This window comes from Xyrauchen texanus, chromosome 27 (assembly GCF_025860055.1).
Source record: "Xyrauchen texanus isolate HMW12.3.18 chromosome 27, RBS_HiC_50CHRs, whole genome shotgun sequence".
Classification (NCBI taxonomy): domain Eukaryota; kingdom Metazoa; phylum Chordata; class Actinopteri; order Cypriniformes; family Catostomidae; genus Xyrauchen; species Xyrauchen texanus.
In genome coordinates, this window is record NC_068302.1 from 27,555,394 (window position 1) to 27,571,160 (window position 15,767).

The following is a 15,767-nucleotide window of genomic DNA, read 5'->3' on the forward strand; positions in this document are numbered from 1 at the left end:
ATTGTGTTGTGTACTATATTCATAGATCTTATATAAAAGAAAAAAGAGGTACTCGTCGATATATTAGACACAAATATAAAAAAGTTAAGTTACACAAAGTACAAAGTTTGTATTTCTATGGCAACAAGAGGACAGGTGTCAGGTTGTATTTGTATGGAATATGGAGCATTGTAATAAATTCTACCTGCGGCAAATCTAAAGCCAAAGACCATCTCGTATACGTCCTCGCAAAGCATCACTAAAGACTTTCCAGTTTCTATAAGTTTAAACGGTTTTGCCAATCTCTTGTCACATAAGGAGGAAGTTGATGTAATCTCTCCCGACAGGCATAGGCTTTTGGGGGGAAGTTTAGGAGTACGCTCTGCACCAAATGAAACCTGACATAGTGAAACAGGACTGCAAATGTGCAATACAAAATACAAAATTAAACAAAACTGAGGCAAACAAAGATCATATATATATATATATATATATATATATATATATATATATATATATATATATATATATATATATATATATATATATAAAATCTTAATAGATAGATGATGCCTGAGTATTGTACCACATGAAAAAAAAATACAAATACAACACATGACAACAAAATAATCCTTTAAATTAAGCAGTGCATAACTTACATGTCAAACAATGAGGAGGGCTCTGATTTTTAAACATTCTTAAGAAAAAATAAATATTGCACTGGATTGAGCAGACTTGGTTGTTTCCTTCAAAGAAAATGTTAATATAGATTCTAAACGAATTAAAAGCACATTCAGGTATAACGCACAGATGAAAATGGTCAGTTAACCTTTTATTCTGCTTTTGGTTCTACGGATTCTGAGCTCTGTGTCAAGATTGAACAAGAAATCAATATTACATACTCAATCAAAGCTCCAGACATGTTTATCAGACTCACAGCATGAAATCTTCCCCTCCTGTGCTGGCAGTCATACGGGCCAGGTGTCTGTGTGGTGTTTATTGGCTTTTTTTTTATTGACGTTTAGTTTATTGAGCTGTCGACTGATATAGTTAGGAGTCGTTTTCATTCTCTGAAAGCTAGAAAAATTATAATACACAGATTAACTTTTTTAATGTAACTCAAAAAAGAAAGATATCTACTGTATGTCATACAAGTCCTATCTAAAGCAATCTGTTTCAGCATATACTTCGACTCATCTCCTGATAGACTCCTGATAGATCTGTCACATTCTTTGGGATAAAAAAAAACCCTTCCATAATTAGAGGATAATGTGTAAACACTGCAAAAAATCTGTTTCCCTTGTTAAATGTAGTGATTCCATTCATTATTAAAATGCAATGCAAATGACCTGGGATTTCCTAATTAATAGGAGAACCACAGCAACAGCTGAAACAAGGTTTTGAGGCTTGACACACAAAGTAAGTGTCAGTAACATCTGTAGCTAGTTATGCAATGTAAACAAAAACTTTTTCTCAAACGTATCCACTGATTCTCTGAAAAATAGAGCTTAAAAAAAATCACACAAGATAGAATAGAGTTAAATATATAGAAAACACATTTACACATGTACATAATACAGAGCTTTAGTAATCCTTTAGTACATGGTTATTAGATTTTTCTAAACGATTGGCCAGCGCAGTTCACATTAATCAGTAAATCAGTCAATTACAGACATTGTGGAGAAGAAGAAAAAAACTTACAGTTTATGGAGCAAACCTCTATAATGATGACATACTGTAACTTCTTTGTATGTATTGCAGTCTTCCGAGGATGAAAGTGGTTATACACATTTTGAGTCACATTTGACAAAATACAGTACATGTACAATCAAATTTACTCCAAAGAATTTCACTTTCAGTGACAGACTATTGCAAACAACTACTTTCACTGTTCACAGTGTTTGCCTTCGTTTTGTACAGTGTCATTTCTGTTTTTAATGATTTGGGGATATTAAAGTTACATTTTTTGTCCCTTATTCTATGTCCATAATCATATATAGAATAATTGGCCTAGTTTGTTCACATACTACTACCCACAACAGAGCTCTTTGGTCTGGCAATGCTTGAGGAGTGTTGCGATCTCAGACACACACGCACTTATACACACAGACACTCACACACACACACACAAAGTCAAAGTGTCATTTATATTGACAGGCAACTCACTGAATTTATCAATAAAAGAAATTGATTGGCAAGTTTAGTGCTTTGTGCAAACTACTGCACTGCTGATATCTATTAAAATTATTGGCATTAGACATTTCATTTTCTGGTGAAGGAACATTTCAGATGGACTATTATCGTTTTTCAGTCAGTTCTGCTCGATTGAACCAATCTATGAAAAACAAAAAACAAAATGCTTATAAACTAATAAACAACTATAAACTAATAGCTTAAATAAGAAAAAAATGTCACACAAAAGGACATTCCTTGATTTTCCTTGTATGTAACATTTTTGTTTTATATTTAGTTTCCATTATGCAAATAAATATACAGTAAGTAAACATAAATTAAAGCAAGTTGGCAGTGAACCATTACTAGGCATGAAAATAAAGTAAACATTTTGTTCTCTGTTTGAATCTTTGCACAAGACTATTAAACACTGTCTGGTGATTTATCAAAATACGCTTTGAAACGAATGCTTAGAGGAGGTTTATTATTATAATTTTTTTTATGTTTTAATGGATAATCAGTCATTATTGTGTTATTTAAACATGACCCTTATACCAGCTGATGTACTTCTGAGGGCCTGTGAGTCCGTAAACGTGTAATTTCTCATTGATTATGTTAGGTAAACTCGTACAAAAGAAAAATACAAAAAAAAATGGAAACGTGTCTTTGGCAAATAAAATAAGCTATGAATGAATACTGAAACTGAATTCTGTAAATAGGTTTCTTAAAAAAAAAACTTTCAACTCATCATGGAACCTTAGCTTGCAGATTAACAGTCCCAAAAGTACAGTTGAATTAGGTCTGTCTGACTCATAAATAACCTAGTTTATATAAAAATAGAGACTATTCCTTTAAAACGGGGCCTATAAGAATGTAGTGAAATCAAAACCTGGGTATATTCCTCAAAGGGTTCATTTTTTTTAATCTAACTGAATAGTGCTCCATATAAATATTTTTTTTTTGGACATTTGTAACACATTTCCTCAGCTATTTCAAAACATGTTTCAAATACATATTCATACATTTTTATACAAAAATGTATGACAGATTGATATTAGGAGACAGTCACTAAATATTATTTGATGTTGTGTCTGTATAATTTTCCACGAAACTGAACGTGTCCCATCTATATATGTAGTGGCACATAATGGCATTATTGGCACAAAGTTCAGAATAGTCTTTCCTCCATTCAAGCAGACGTAGCCATAGAGAGCATCTTCTCAAACTCTCAGCAGCCGAATTCCACTCCAGCACACTCACATGTGCAATTATTTACGTATATAATATATCAGCTCTAGGTATATCATCTCTAAATTACCACATGTCCATGGAAAATAATCTGGGAGTGGCATCCATAGCACTGTAATCAGTCTAGAAAAATAAACATCTTCAGTCCATTTCTAGAGAGATCAAACATTTGCACAAATCTACTTGTTCATCTCTGTTTCCATCTCTGTAATTGCTTGTTTGTTGTTGTTGCGGTTTTGTTTAGCTTTATTGTGTTTTAGTCTTGTTCTTATGCTTGATTCACAGGTTTTCCAATGGGATCCTGTAAATAGAGAAGATTGAATTTTACATCAAATTTGAGAGTTATTGAACCAAAATACATTTTTAAGACAGAGGCTGTACACTAAGTGTAAAGGAAATAATTACCATTTCTACACACAAAAAAAAGCAAACATATTTTACCATCAATTAAAGGAATATTCTGGGTTCAATACAATTTAAGCTCAATCAACAGCATTTGTGGTGTAATGTTGACTGAATAATCCCTCCTTTTCTTTGAAAAAAGCAAGCGAGGTTACAGTGAGGCACTTCCTATGGAAGTGAATGTGGCCAATTTATTGAAGGGTTTAAATCCAGAAATTTGAAGCTTATAATTTTATAAAATCATTTACATTATTTCCTCTGTTAAAACTCATGTATTGGGCCTGGGTAGCTCAGCAAGTAAAGATGCTGACTACCACACCTGGAGTCGCAAGTTCAAATCCAGGGCGTGCTGTGTGAACCCAGTCAGGCTTCCTAAGCAACCAATTGGCCCGGTTGCTAGGGTGTGTGTGGTGAGTGGTGTGTTGATGCCGTGAGAATAGCGTGAGCCTCCACATGCACTAGCAGGGGCGAAAACTTCATCAAAATGTTGGGGGGGACAATAAACATAACAATTCTCAAGAGCAATTTTTGAAGGGGACACCAAGGTTTTTTTGTTGTTGCCCCATTTGCATTTGTAATATTTTATTTCTTAAACAATTATTTTAAGAATATATCATTATATTATTTACAATACACATATTTTAATGATATTTTAGGGGGGGCCAAATTGTTTAAATCCAAATTTTTACAGTTGTTTCAGGGTTTTAGGGTTTGTTAACATAGTCATGGCAATGAAGTTGTAAAATTGGCTATAACTTTACACAGAAGAGGTTAGTAAGTGATTTTATAACACTAAAATCATGTTAACATGCATATTGTTTACGTCTTGTGGTTTATCTTTTGAAACTGAGTATGTTAATGTGCCTCACTGTAAGACTGCTTTTTTTAAAGAAAAGCAGGGGCAAATCAAAATTATTTTTTGTGGTAATCAATAAAAGCTGTTGATTGAGCTTAACTCGTATTGAACCTGGACTATTTCTTTAACATTAATTTATTGTGCAAGTTAAATGTGTCCCAAGTTTACTTTAATGACTGTATTAGTATTCTCATTTTTAGTCTATTTCTGCTGTTGGTATAATTCCAATTTCAACACAATTTTCAAAAAGATGTGAACTAACTTCAATTCTATGACTAGTGTGAGCTCAGTGAAATATTTATTTTGAAGGCTGAGGAACTGTGATTTTCTAATAGATACAAAAACACTAGAAAACTGTCAGAATTACACCATGCAGACTTCAGAGCCACCTGAAATATAATATTTACCGGGGCACATATTGAAGACGTGGGCTCAACCCAAAGGTAGTAAAAGGGCCTCAACAGGAGATCTCAAACCATTTCTCAGACACAAAGGCCACAGGGATTAGCTGCCTTTCAGTGGGCGACGGTCTGAAATAGACAGACAGATCAGCTATTCAATCCTGCAGATATAAGCACTTCTGTCCCACTCCCAGATTCTTTTTATGTGGCGGCTGTGTGTTATACCACAAACAAAAGCGCCCACAGTTGCATTTCCTTCAACTCTCTCATCCAGGTTTTGTATTCAGAAGCATACAGCATTAAATGCAGCAGCACAAAAATTATTCATACAACAGAGTATGATAATGCTTATATTGAGTCAGTCTTTTGTAATGGAGGAGTCAACGGAAGGGCAAATATCATGACTACCCAACGTCCCATTTAGCTTTAACAATACTGTAACAATTCTTAGGGAGAAGAGATTGAACTGGTTCTATTTAAAATGCACATTAAAGAAATAGTACAGCCATAAATAAAAATCCTGTCAACATTTACTTATTGTTATGTTGTTCCAAACAGTATGACTTTCTCTACAGTATATCATTGGATAACAAAATGTGAATTTATTTAAGAATATCCTGCCACTAATGAAAGTGAATGGAGACTGGGTCTGTTAAGCTCCAACATGAGAGCATCATAAAAGTAAACCATTCAAATTAAGTAAAATACACAATATTTTTAACACTTCTAAAGCCAAAAGATAGCATTATGTTAAGAACAGTAACATATTTTGGTCTGTTAGTAACACAAAGGCATTGTATGGCAAATTAAGACTTGGAATGTACAGTACAGTAGCACACTTTTCTTTTTCTTTTTTTTTTTTTTTTGGAGCCTGACAAAACCAGTCTACTTTCATTATTTGGACAAAGAGTGGTCAGCAGAATATTCACCTTTTGTGTTCCACAGAGGAAAGAAAGTCATAAGGGTTTGGAAATTATGGCATTCTTTGGTCTACTATTCCTATATTGTAATAGTTGTATCTTTAGAGAAAAAAACATATTAAATACATCACTATTAGACACAATGGCAAATAACAACCAGCAACACGTGTGCCATTAAAGTGAGTGAGAAACTGATTTTTTTCCCCTGTGCTCTGCTCTGGACCTGTGTTTCAACTTTTCATAATAAACACTAACATTATATCTGAAAGCTCTAAACTAACTGTAAGCTATGAAGAAACCAATCCCTGTCAGAATATACAGACAGGGCTGTCAATTCAGAATACTTGGACATCAGCATCTAACAGTAGTATCCAGAACCAAGGTCTTCTCCTTGAATAGATAAACAGTGGGGTCCTAACATCTAAGACAACTAGCGAAAATGCTTCGATTTTGCATTTTTCTATTTTAATACAAATTATTGCTAATTATATGTCACCTGCTCCATAATTTTAATCTTTTTACTTTAGTGCATAAAACTCAAAATGTGTTTCTGGGACAAAGTGATTCAAAATGATGAAGCAGGTCACATATCAGTATAACAATTTGAGTGAAAAGTTGACCTGAAAATGTATAATTAATTTCTTAAATCCATCTTTTGCTTTAATGATAGCTGGCTTGGACTCCACAAGTTTGTGTAAAACCTGATAATCCATGTTATTCCTGCATGATTTGGTAATGTTAAACAATAGTTTGTGTGCTTCAATGGAAGCAAGGAAATATTACCTTTTGTACAAAGTATAAAACATTGTCCCAAATTTTCTTATTTGATAAGTTACTTTTTAACATTTTTAAAAGTCCTCAAACATTCACCTATTTTCATGTTTATATTAGATTTTGAATCCCAGATTTTCAATGTGGTCTCAGACTTTTGGACCCCACTGATTTAAAAACATTATTATAATAATACATTTTTTAAATAAGACTGTAAACAATTATTCCTGTAAGATGTGTGGAGTCCACAGAAAAGTCTATGTTCAATATAAGGTTGACTTAGGGGTTTCTTACAGAGAAAGATTTTGAATCTAAGACTTTCAATGTGGTCTCAGATTTGTGTACCTTATACTATCATTTGGACATATACTTTGGTATAAGACTTTGAATCTTGCCTTTTTCCATTATAAGAGGTCTTGTAGATTGGCGTGTGCTGGATCATCTCATCCGTGTACACCGGTATGCCGGCCCGCACACACTCGTGCGAGCACTGTAAACTGTCGTTGTAGGCAGTGAAGATGTCCACCTTACTGGGCACGCGGGCAGGCGTGAAGTCGGTTAGGTTCTGACAGCTCTCCTCCTGCTGGTTGATCTTTCTCTGGTGGCTGCTGTGTCGGCCATTCCCGGATTGCGCACAACTACAAAAACACGCACCAAATTCACAAAGCCAACATAAAATCATACCTTGAACCGCTGTGTCTGTCTTAACATTTAACATGAACAGGGGAGACCGACACAGACATATTGTGTACAAGTGTCTGAATTGGATGATAAATGCTGGGAAGATTGTCCACATTGACAAACAGACTGTGTGATTGACAAAAATCGATAAGAGTAGATACAGTATATGGTCAAAAGTATGTAGTTACCCAATTATGACACCAGTATGTGCTAGTTGAGCATTTTGTTCAAACCCACAGCCATTAATAAGGAGCTACTTCTCCTTTTACTGCTATAACGCTTCCACTTTTCTGGGAAGGCTTTCCTCTAGATGTTGAAACATTGCTATGGGATTTGCCACAAAAGCACTGATGTTATGTGATGGGACCTAGCTCTCAGTTTGCATTGTAATTCATCCCAAATGTGATCAATGGGGTTCAGGTCTAGGTGTTGTCCTCGCTTTATTCATAGGGGCCAAATGTTTGTACCACTAGAATGTAATTTAATGCCATAGCATTTAGAGTTGTCTCTACTGGAATTAAAGGACCTTGTGAAACATGATGATTAAGAAGGCTTGTCCTCATACTTTTGGCCATGTAGGGTAGACAGGAATTTATTGACACATTTCTGAAATAAAAGAATGTTTCCTACCAGTTTTTAAGGACTAGAGTAGTGATCAAGGCTGCGACGATCATGATGAGGGACACAGTGATGGTGATGATCTGGTGAACAGCCAGACCTAAGAGCAGAAACAGCAAAAAGAGCATAGCTATTAATGTCTCCATGGCAACATCTATGGTTTTGTTCACATTTCACCAAATTCCAATTGGTTTTAAATCCGATCTTTATAACAGACTGTCATTTCGCAAGTAATAACCTTGGATCAGTTTATGCGTATAGTAATTACCCAGAAAATCTACATCTGTTGCCATAGTTATGACTTAAGCATCAACATGGTGCAAAGAGACACAAGAGAGAAGTTTATCATTCTGAAAGAGAGTATGCCACAATGCTGAACACATGTGGTGCATCAGATAACATATCTGTCAGAGACATGACTGTATTTTCACATTCATGCCAGACATGTTCACAAGGGTAGTTTAATTACCCCTGTATATGGCTATACAAGGGCATAGATGTTGTTTGACCATTGCGGGGGGTTGAAACGTGAAGCATTTACCCATGTTTCATTGATCGTGGAACAACATGTTACTTGCTTGTTTTGAAATATTTAAAGTCTACTTCTAGGTATTGCCTTGTTAATTTATTCAAACTTGTCTAATAAAGTACAGAGCATTTCATGGCTAACTTTTCTCTGTTGAATTCAGTGAAACTGCAGACTGTCAACATTAAAGACTTTTAACATTTAACACAAGACTTAAACCATCATTAGGATAACATCTATGAAAACTTCGAGCGTAACTGTTTTCGGTAAAAACCGAACCATATGGTTCATCACCCACAGTTCGGAAAGCATTGAGTAGATGTTTCACAGATGGTTCACCTCAAGTTTAATGATGCATCTAGAGCACAAGTTTTGGTGAAGAAAACAAAGCGTCAAACAAACAGGCACTGTTGCAACCTCCGATAATGCACCTGAATGGATCTGTAGATGGTTATGCTCCACCTGTGATTCACACGTGTCAACTTGCTAACATCACTGTTTTGCACATGTTGTGTGTATTTGAAAATGGTAAGCGGAGAAAACAAGCCACTGATAGAGAAGCCCTCTGCTTTTCTCCTTTCTGGGAACATTTTCTTTTTGCAGTCAGTTACAACAGAAATGGTCAAAAGACGTTTAGAAAACGAGTGCCTCGACACGAGTGCCTTGTACTATAATAAAGTATATGTCAATAATGCGCGTGAGGGTTTATTTATAATGCACGAGTAATACATTGATACATGATTAATCTTTTACACCGACATCACCCAGTGAAAGAGCCACAGGTGAGCCAAATCTGCACACAATCCATTAAATTTTTAAGCAGACACTCCCCACAATAGTGCAGGTATTTTTATTTTTTTTTCTCCCAATATGGTAAATGGTCTGCACTTATATAGCAACTTTTTAACCTTAACAGTATTCAAAGCGCTTTACACTGTGACTCATTCACCCATTCACACACACATTAATACACCAATGGCAGTAGAGCTGCCATGCAAGGCGCTAGCCTGCCATTGGTAGCAACATGGGGTTCAGTGTCTGCCCAGGGCAGTGTTTGCCCAAGGACACTTCGGCATGTGGAGTCGGGATTCAAAACCACCAATCCTGCGATTAGTGGCCAACCCTTTCTACCAACTGAGCCACAGCCACCCCATGTGCTCTAAGTCCTAGTAGTGGCATAGTGACTCACCTCTGATGAAAACTAACCATGGTTTTACTATAGTAATACTGTAGTAACCATGATTAATTTCACCATGGTATTCTGAGAAGAAATAATTGTTTTGATACAATTAACCATGGTTTTATAACAGAAATACTGCAGTTTCTATATAGTAACCATGATTTTACTATATATCGTAACCATGACAGTAACCATGTTTATACTGTGGTTACTATGATTTTACTACAAATAAGATGGTTAAACTATGGTAACTGTTGTAAAACCATGATTATTATTTAAGGGTAAACCTGTTGAAGTGTTTATCAAATAGATTATTCTTTGAATTTGGCAGTACTATTTTTTTCTGAACAAAGCAAAATTCTGAACTGTACTGAAACCGTGACAACCATGATTGTAACCATTACACCCATAATGAAAACCCCATATGCATGACAACTGCATACACTCTATAAGTAGGGATGGGACGATATGGTTTTCAAACTACAGACTGATATGCGATATGAGGTTTACGATTCAATATAATCTTGATTTGATACAATAACACTTAGTTTGACAAAGTCAAATCAGTCTATCTATCTATCTATCTATCTATCTATCTATCTATCTATCTATCTATCTATCTATCTATCTATCTATCTATCTATCTATCTATATAATCACATTTTATATATAATAATGATATGAGCTGTCAGTGTTTGAAATAATGTAAATGTAACATTGAGTTTCCATCTCTGATTCATACATAGTCCTGGATGCTGTTTCCAAAATACATTTCTTGTTCACTCATTCACCATTCATTGCATAGCGAATGCCATGTGAGTGTAAATTAGCTAAATTAAACAGCTGTAGAGACTACAGCACTTTGTGTATGATGTCACAGTCACATTGTGTCCCGAATGATGAAAAAATACTTAAAATCTGATTTTAATAGGATTTCAAAAAATATACATACGGATATCAGATTAAAAAAAAAAAAAATGGACTTAGCTGTTTAGACTGCAAACAACTGAACCGATTTGAGTTGGACATGCCAAAAACATTGTTTTTTTTTTTCTGTCTGTCTGAACAAAGCCTATGAGTGCCTTTTGATTGCTATAACATTGACACACTGAGGCAAATTATTCACTAATTAGATGCACACTGAATTTGCCTGCATCTAAAGTATTTAAATAGTTATTTTATAAGTATTTAAATAAGTTATTGTCATTCCTTTCCATGCAAAAACACCTCCTTTCTATGTAAATTAGGCTTATTATAGCTTGTACTTCATTCACAAAAATTGCCTGCCGCAATTTAAATCGAGCAATTACCGCCAGATGAAATAAGGCGGAAAAATAAATGTAATTTAAAAGAGATGTTTGTGTACGTTTTCTTTCCATCATATTAGCTATATTTAAACAAATAATGTCCGAATGATGGACTGCTATAAGCTGGCGTAAATACAGATGCATCAAGTGCACGTTCTGCATATTAAAGAGATGATTCAGGTGTCTGGATCTTAGCAGTCAGTAGCCCCGTTCACACATGCAACCAGGTAAATTACAGGAAAATCATTGAGTTGCCTTTACTGGTAAATATACCAAATTTGCCGTTCACACATACCATCAATAAGGACATTTATAGGTAATGATACAACTTCGCAATAAGAAAAATTGCCAGAGCGAAATTAACCAGTATTTTCAAAAGGGTCATGTTCACACAAAAAACCTCTAAACTGGAAATGGTAGGCAATTTTCTGGAAAAGGCTGTATGTGTGAATGTGACTAGTGATGCTGTTCAGTCCTGCCAATGTGTGTCAGAGAATGGTGGTCTGCTGCATCTGATATTTAGCACTCAGAATCGGCCAGCAAGTTCGGATTTTTGCATGGAAATTGCATTCAGCAGCGATTTTGTGGGCAAGTTTGTGCTGTTTCCTGATCTGCATAATTCCTTTGGTGAATCGTGTGCCAAACCAAATGCAAATTCCTGCTGCTTTTACCAGAGCAATAGGCCTACATTCTAAATTAACTACCCCCACTATATCTTAAAAGTAGATATCAGTGGCTTTTTGTAACCTCTGTCTGCCACCTGAAAGCAACAGGATAGAGATGGCAATTATACCAGCTGACTAAAATTCTATGACCAACAATTAATGCAAAAAAGGACTCTCCATTCAATACAAAAGAGTCACAAGGACTATTAGCAATGCTGTCTTTCACACTATTGTGCTCTCCATTGGACAAAAATTAGACCCTGCGGGAAACCACAGTTATAGACTTTTAGATATAAAGGGTGCCCCAATTTTGTTTCTCAATTGAGCTGATAAGCATGAAGGAAACAATTTAATGGATTCCAAATCAATATTTTAGAAGTGTGTTTGTGAGTCTGTGAAGAGAAGCATCCATATTAAAGATCTGAAATCCTGAGCAGAAGATAGAATCTAAGACCACAGTAGGGGGGCTGAAGCATTTATTTGAGTTTGCAGTATCTAAGACAGATCCATAGTTTCAGCATTCATTTATACTGGGCTCAATTTCAAAGTAATTGGTTAACCTTATCTCATCTGGCACAGAAGCCTTACATGGGGAAAACTGTCAATCTGAATGTGCAACAGAGCTTATAAGCGTGCACTCATATGTAATGCAAGCTATTTTATAATATTATCTAGATTACATTTGTCTGCATATTTTGTGTTGTAGGATTTTAATATTTTATTTATAGCACTACAAGTCAAAAGTGTGGACACAGCTTAACAGTAAAGTCATTAAAACTATGAAAGTGCATGCAATATGTAGTGAGCCTTTTAAATTAATTAAAGGAGTTCCCCTTCTGTCACTCACTCAACGTTGTGTCGATGTAGTGACACTAGGGTTCTCTCTTGAGCACCTTGGTTACCTCTTATCTTTGAGAAAAGGCCAATGAGAAATGGCGAACATAATTTGCATGCCCCTCCCCGGACATACGGGTATTAAAGGAGGGAAGCATGCAAAAGTTAATTAATGTGCAAAAGTGACTGATATTTATACATATTAAGGGTCCTTCATGTGACTCGCGTCAGCATTGCAGAATACATTGAAGTCATACAAAATACAATGAAGTGACACCACTTTACACCAAAGTGTTTTTCACACACGCGTTTTTGCGTACTAAGCAACGAGAAATATTAAAAACTGTCCAAATTTGTGGAGACATTGAATGTCTCATCATTTATTTTAATTAAATTTTACCTCATCGTTTACGAATATCAGAGACCCCAGTTATTGAACTAATATAAATTCACCAAGAAAACGCTTAGACCTAAACATAAACGAATCCTTTTATTACTTTCTGCTATCAAAGCAACTGTAAGCTTTTTCTCTCTCTTCCAAATACATGTTTTAATGTTTATTGTGCACACCACCCTTTTTTACGGCAAACTCGTAAAATCGGCCTGTGACGCTTTCTGCAACTCTTGTCATGTGGGGGGCAATGCGGCGCTTGGCGCTGGGTTCAGCCTCCAGAACCAAATTAAAACTTCCACGAGAAGTCGTCTGTCCGAGGAAAAGATGCAAAATCTAATGACAATTGCCTCCACATCAGTCTTCCTTGATGCGTTTGGTTACGCAGACGAGCACCCAGCTTAAGTCGATGCAGACGTGTTTTGTTTATATTTTAATCGTAGGCCTATTTTTTTTTTTTTATATTGTATAGTTCATATTTTAGTGGCCTCCGCTGTCACTGCGGGGGAAAAAAACATTCATCTGCTTCGTGTGGTGTCTCTGATAATAAATAAATGCATAATGTGCTATATGTCCTGTAAGTTCATGATTAAAAATGAAAATGTGAATGAAAATAAAAGCTATTAAATGTTTTATTATCATTAAAATAAGAAAATTAAAATGACAGGTAATAATAGATTGTGACAGAATTTTTACGACCCTATTTATCAAAATGACGAACTATGAGAAAGTCTAACGCAAGCACTGTATGTGACTTGTTTTTTACATTACAAGTAAACACACTACTAAGACAGACAGAAAACATGGACAAGTTCTTGAAAAGGAAACATATTGACAATGGTTAGCCTATGTGGGAAAGTGGTATGCCGTAGAATTCTTTAGTCGTAAAAAGTGTGGCGTGGCAGAAAAAAGGTTGGGAAACACTGCCCTAGTGTCACTATATCGACACAACTTCTCGTTCCCTCCATCAGGTTATGACAGTAACCGAGATGCTTACATGCATGCTGGACACTTGTTGGCTCCTTCTTTTTTACTGTTCAGTGCAATTCATCCATTTAAAAAATAAGAATAATTACAATTGTTAATTTAATAGTTTCGTAAAGAAATTTACTTGTAAGCCTTCCTAAGCCATCCCAAAGTGGGATCAGATGGAGAAACTTTCAAAGGGATGCCAAAATTTGCATACCACTCCGGTTTTGAGTAGTGGCACAAGTTTAAGATGAAGATTAAAGTCAAGTGTATACAAACTTTTATTTATATTAATATTTTAATAATAATATTTTTTTCTCAGTATTATAGTAATTAATTTTAAATTCAAATAAATGTAAATGACACGGTGAAACAAATGTAATGTATTTATTCCCTGGTATACTATTGGTGTGCAGTTTGGACATTTTCTCTGTATTCTATGGTCATTCTAAACCAGCCTGCTCATAAATGTGGAGCAGCACATTCTATGTTGAACCCTCTGTTTACTATATGATAAAAGCCACCTTGGACATTTGAAACAAGATTTGCATTGATATTGGGGCGGGGTGCTTGGCTGTAAGCAGACACAAACTCAAGACTTTCATATATTTTGTTGTCCTTGCAGATAAACAAAATAATCAATTGCACCAAAGCCAAATGCTGCATTGGAACAATTGTCAAACTGTTTGCATTATTCAGTATACAGTAATAAAAGTGATATACCATCTTGCAAATAGCATCCCCAAACTTCCTTTATAAGGCATTCATCCTTTTTTATCTAACAGGGCAGCATATGCAATATGATAAGTGATTGTTTTGCTGTGTGAGGGGGTGTCAGTTTGCATATAATTTTTCCTTCTTGTGTCCTTGTATAGGCGTGTCTTATTTTAGAGCCAAATACAGGTATGTCTCAGGGCTGATAGGAAGGGCCAAGTTGAGCTATACTGTGTTGATGTACAAAAAAACAAAAACTATGGGCTGCTTTACTTAACCCTACTGAACTCTGGAGTGCTGAGCCCTCAATTTCTGGCTGAATAATATACATTGGCAGAGAGAAAGAAAAAAGATAGAAAGGGATATAAACAATGGTGAGAGAGTATAATACATTTGTTATGTGTGTCTGAGTATGTGTCCTTAAAATAATAACAATAAATAATACAAATAATAAAATGTCACAACAAATCTTTACTTTTTTGCATATCTTCATGTCCTTATCTTTCCAAACCCATATGCTTATTTTTGTTTCTTTTTATCTGGGAACACAAAATGGGAATTTTTGAAGAATGACAGTTCACATTGACCATGTCTGTCAAGCTCCAGAAAGCATTAGAAAATCTACATAAAAGTTGTACATATGACTTGTTCTCTCAAAGTCATCTGAGTTCATTTGACAGACTGAAATTTAAGTCATAATGCACTAAAAAACTTCCTGTTCACCATAGCTTTCAAATCAAATATGGCACCAATGCCTCTGGACGTCCATAGTTTTCAAATGTCATTTTATTTTAATTTTTTATTTCCCTAAAAAATCTAACACAATGTGATTTTATGGTATTTTTGTCCATTTTGAAGCTTGACTAACATGGTAACTATAAAGTGTTGTAGTATGGGAGAGAATGTCCAGGATACTATTGTAACCTCCTATTGTAAGCAGCAAGCTGCATCAGACTGCTCGTACCCTTCCCCAACAGCCTATAAAAAAAGTCATAAACTTTTTGGGTTCTTTGCATACCCTAAGGGGGGGACAAGCGACATGCCATTTTCTCTCTCTATGTTTATCACATAGAGTTAAAGCAGCTGGGGCCTTTTAACTCTATAACATGCATTGGGGAAGTTGTTCTTTTCCA

The 15,767-nt window shown here is 35.3% G+C and overlaps 1 protein-coding gene across 2 annotated transcripts in view; it reads right to left on the reverse strand.

Moving 5' to 3' along the window:
* Window positions 1-580: 580 nt before the first annotated feature.
* ajap1 (adherens junctions associated protein 1) overlaps window positions 581-15,767 on the reverse strand; it is a 100,492-nt gene continuing 85,305 nt past the window's right edge. For both annotated transcript variants that reach the window (XM_052094674.1, XM_052094675.1), the window contains exons 3-6: window positions 8,061-8,148; window positions 7,145-7,387; window positions 5,065-5,187; window positions 581-3,700 (exon numbers count right to left, since the gene is read on the reverse strand). In XM_052094674.1, coding sequence (XP_051950634.1) covers window positions 5,115-5,187; window positions 7,145-7,387; window positions 8,061-8,148 — 404 coding nt within the window. In that variant the 3' untranslated portion in view covers window positions 581-3,700; window positions 5,065-5,114. The remainder of the gene's footprint in view (window positions 3,701-5,064; window positions 5,188-7,144; window positions 7,388-8,060; window positions 8,149-15,767) is intronic.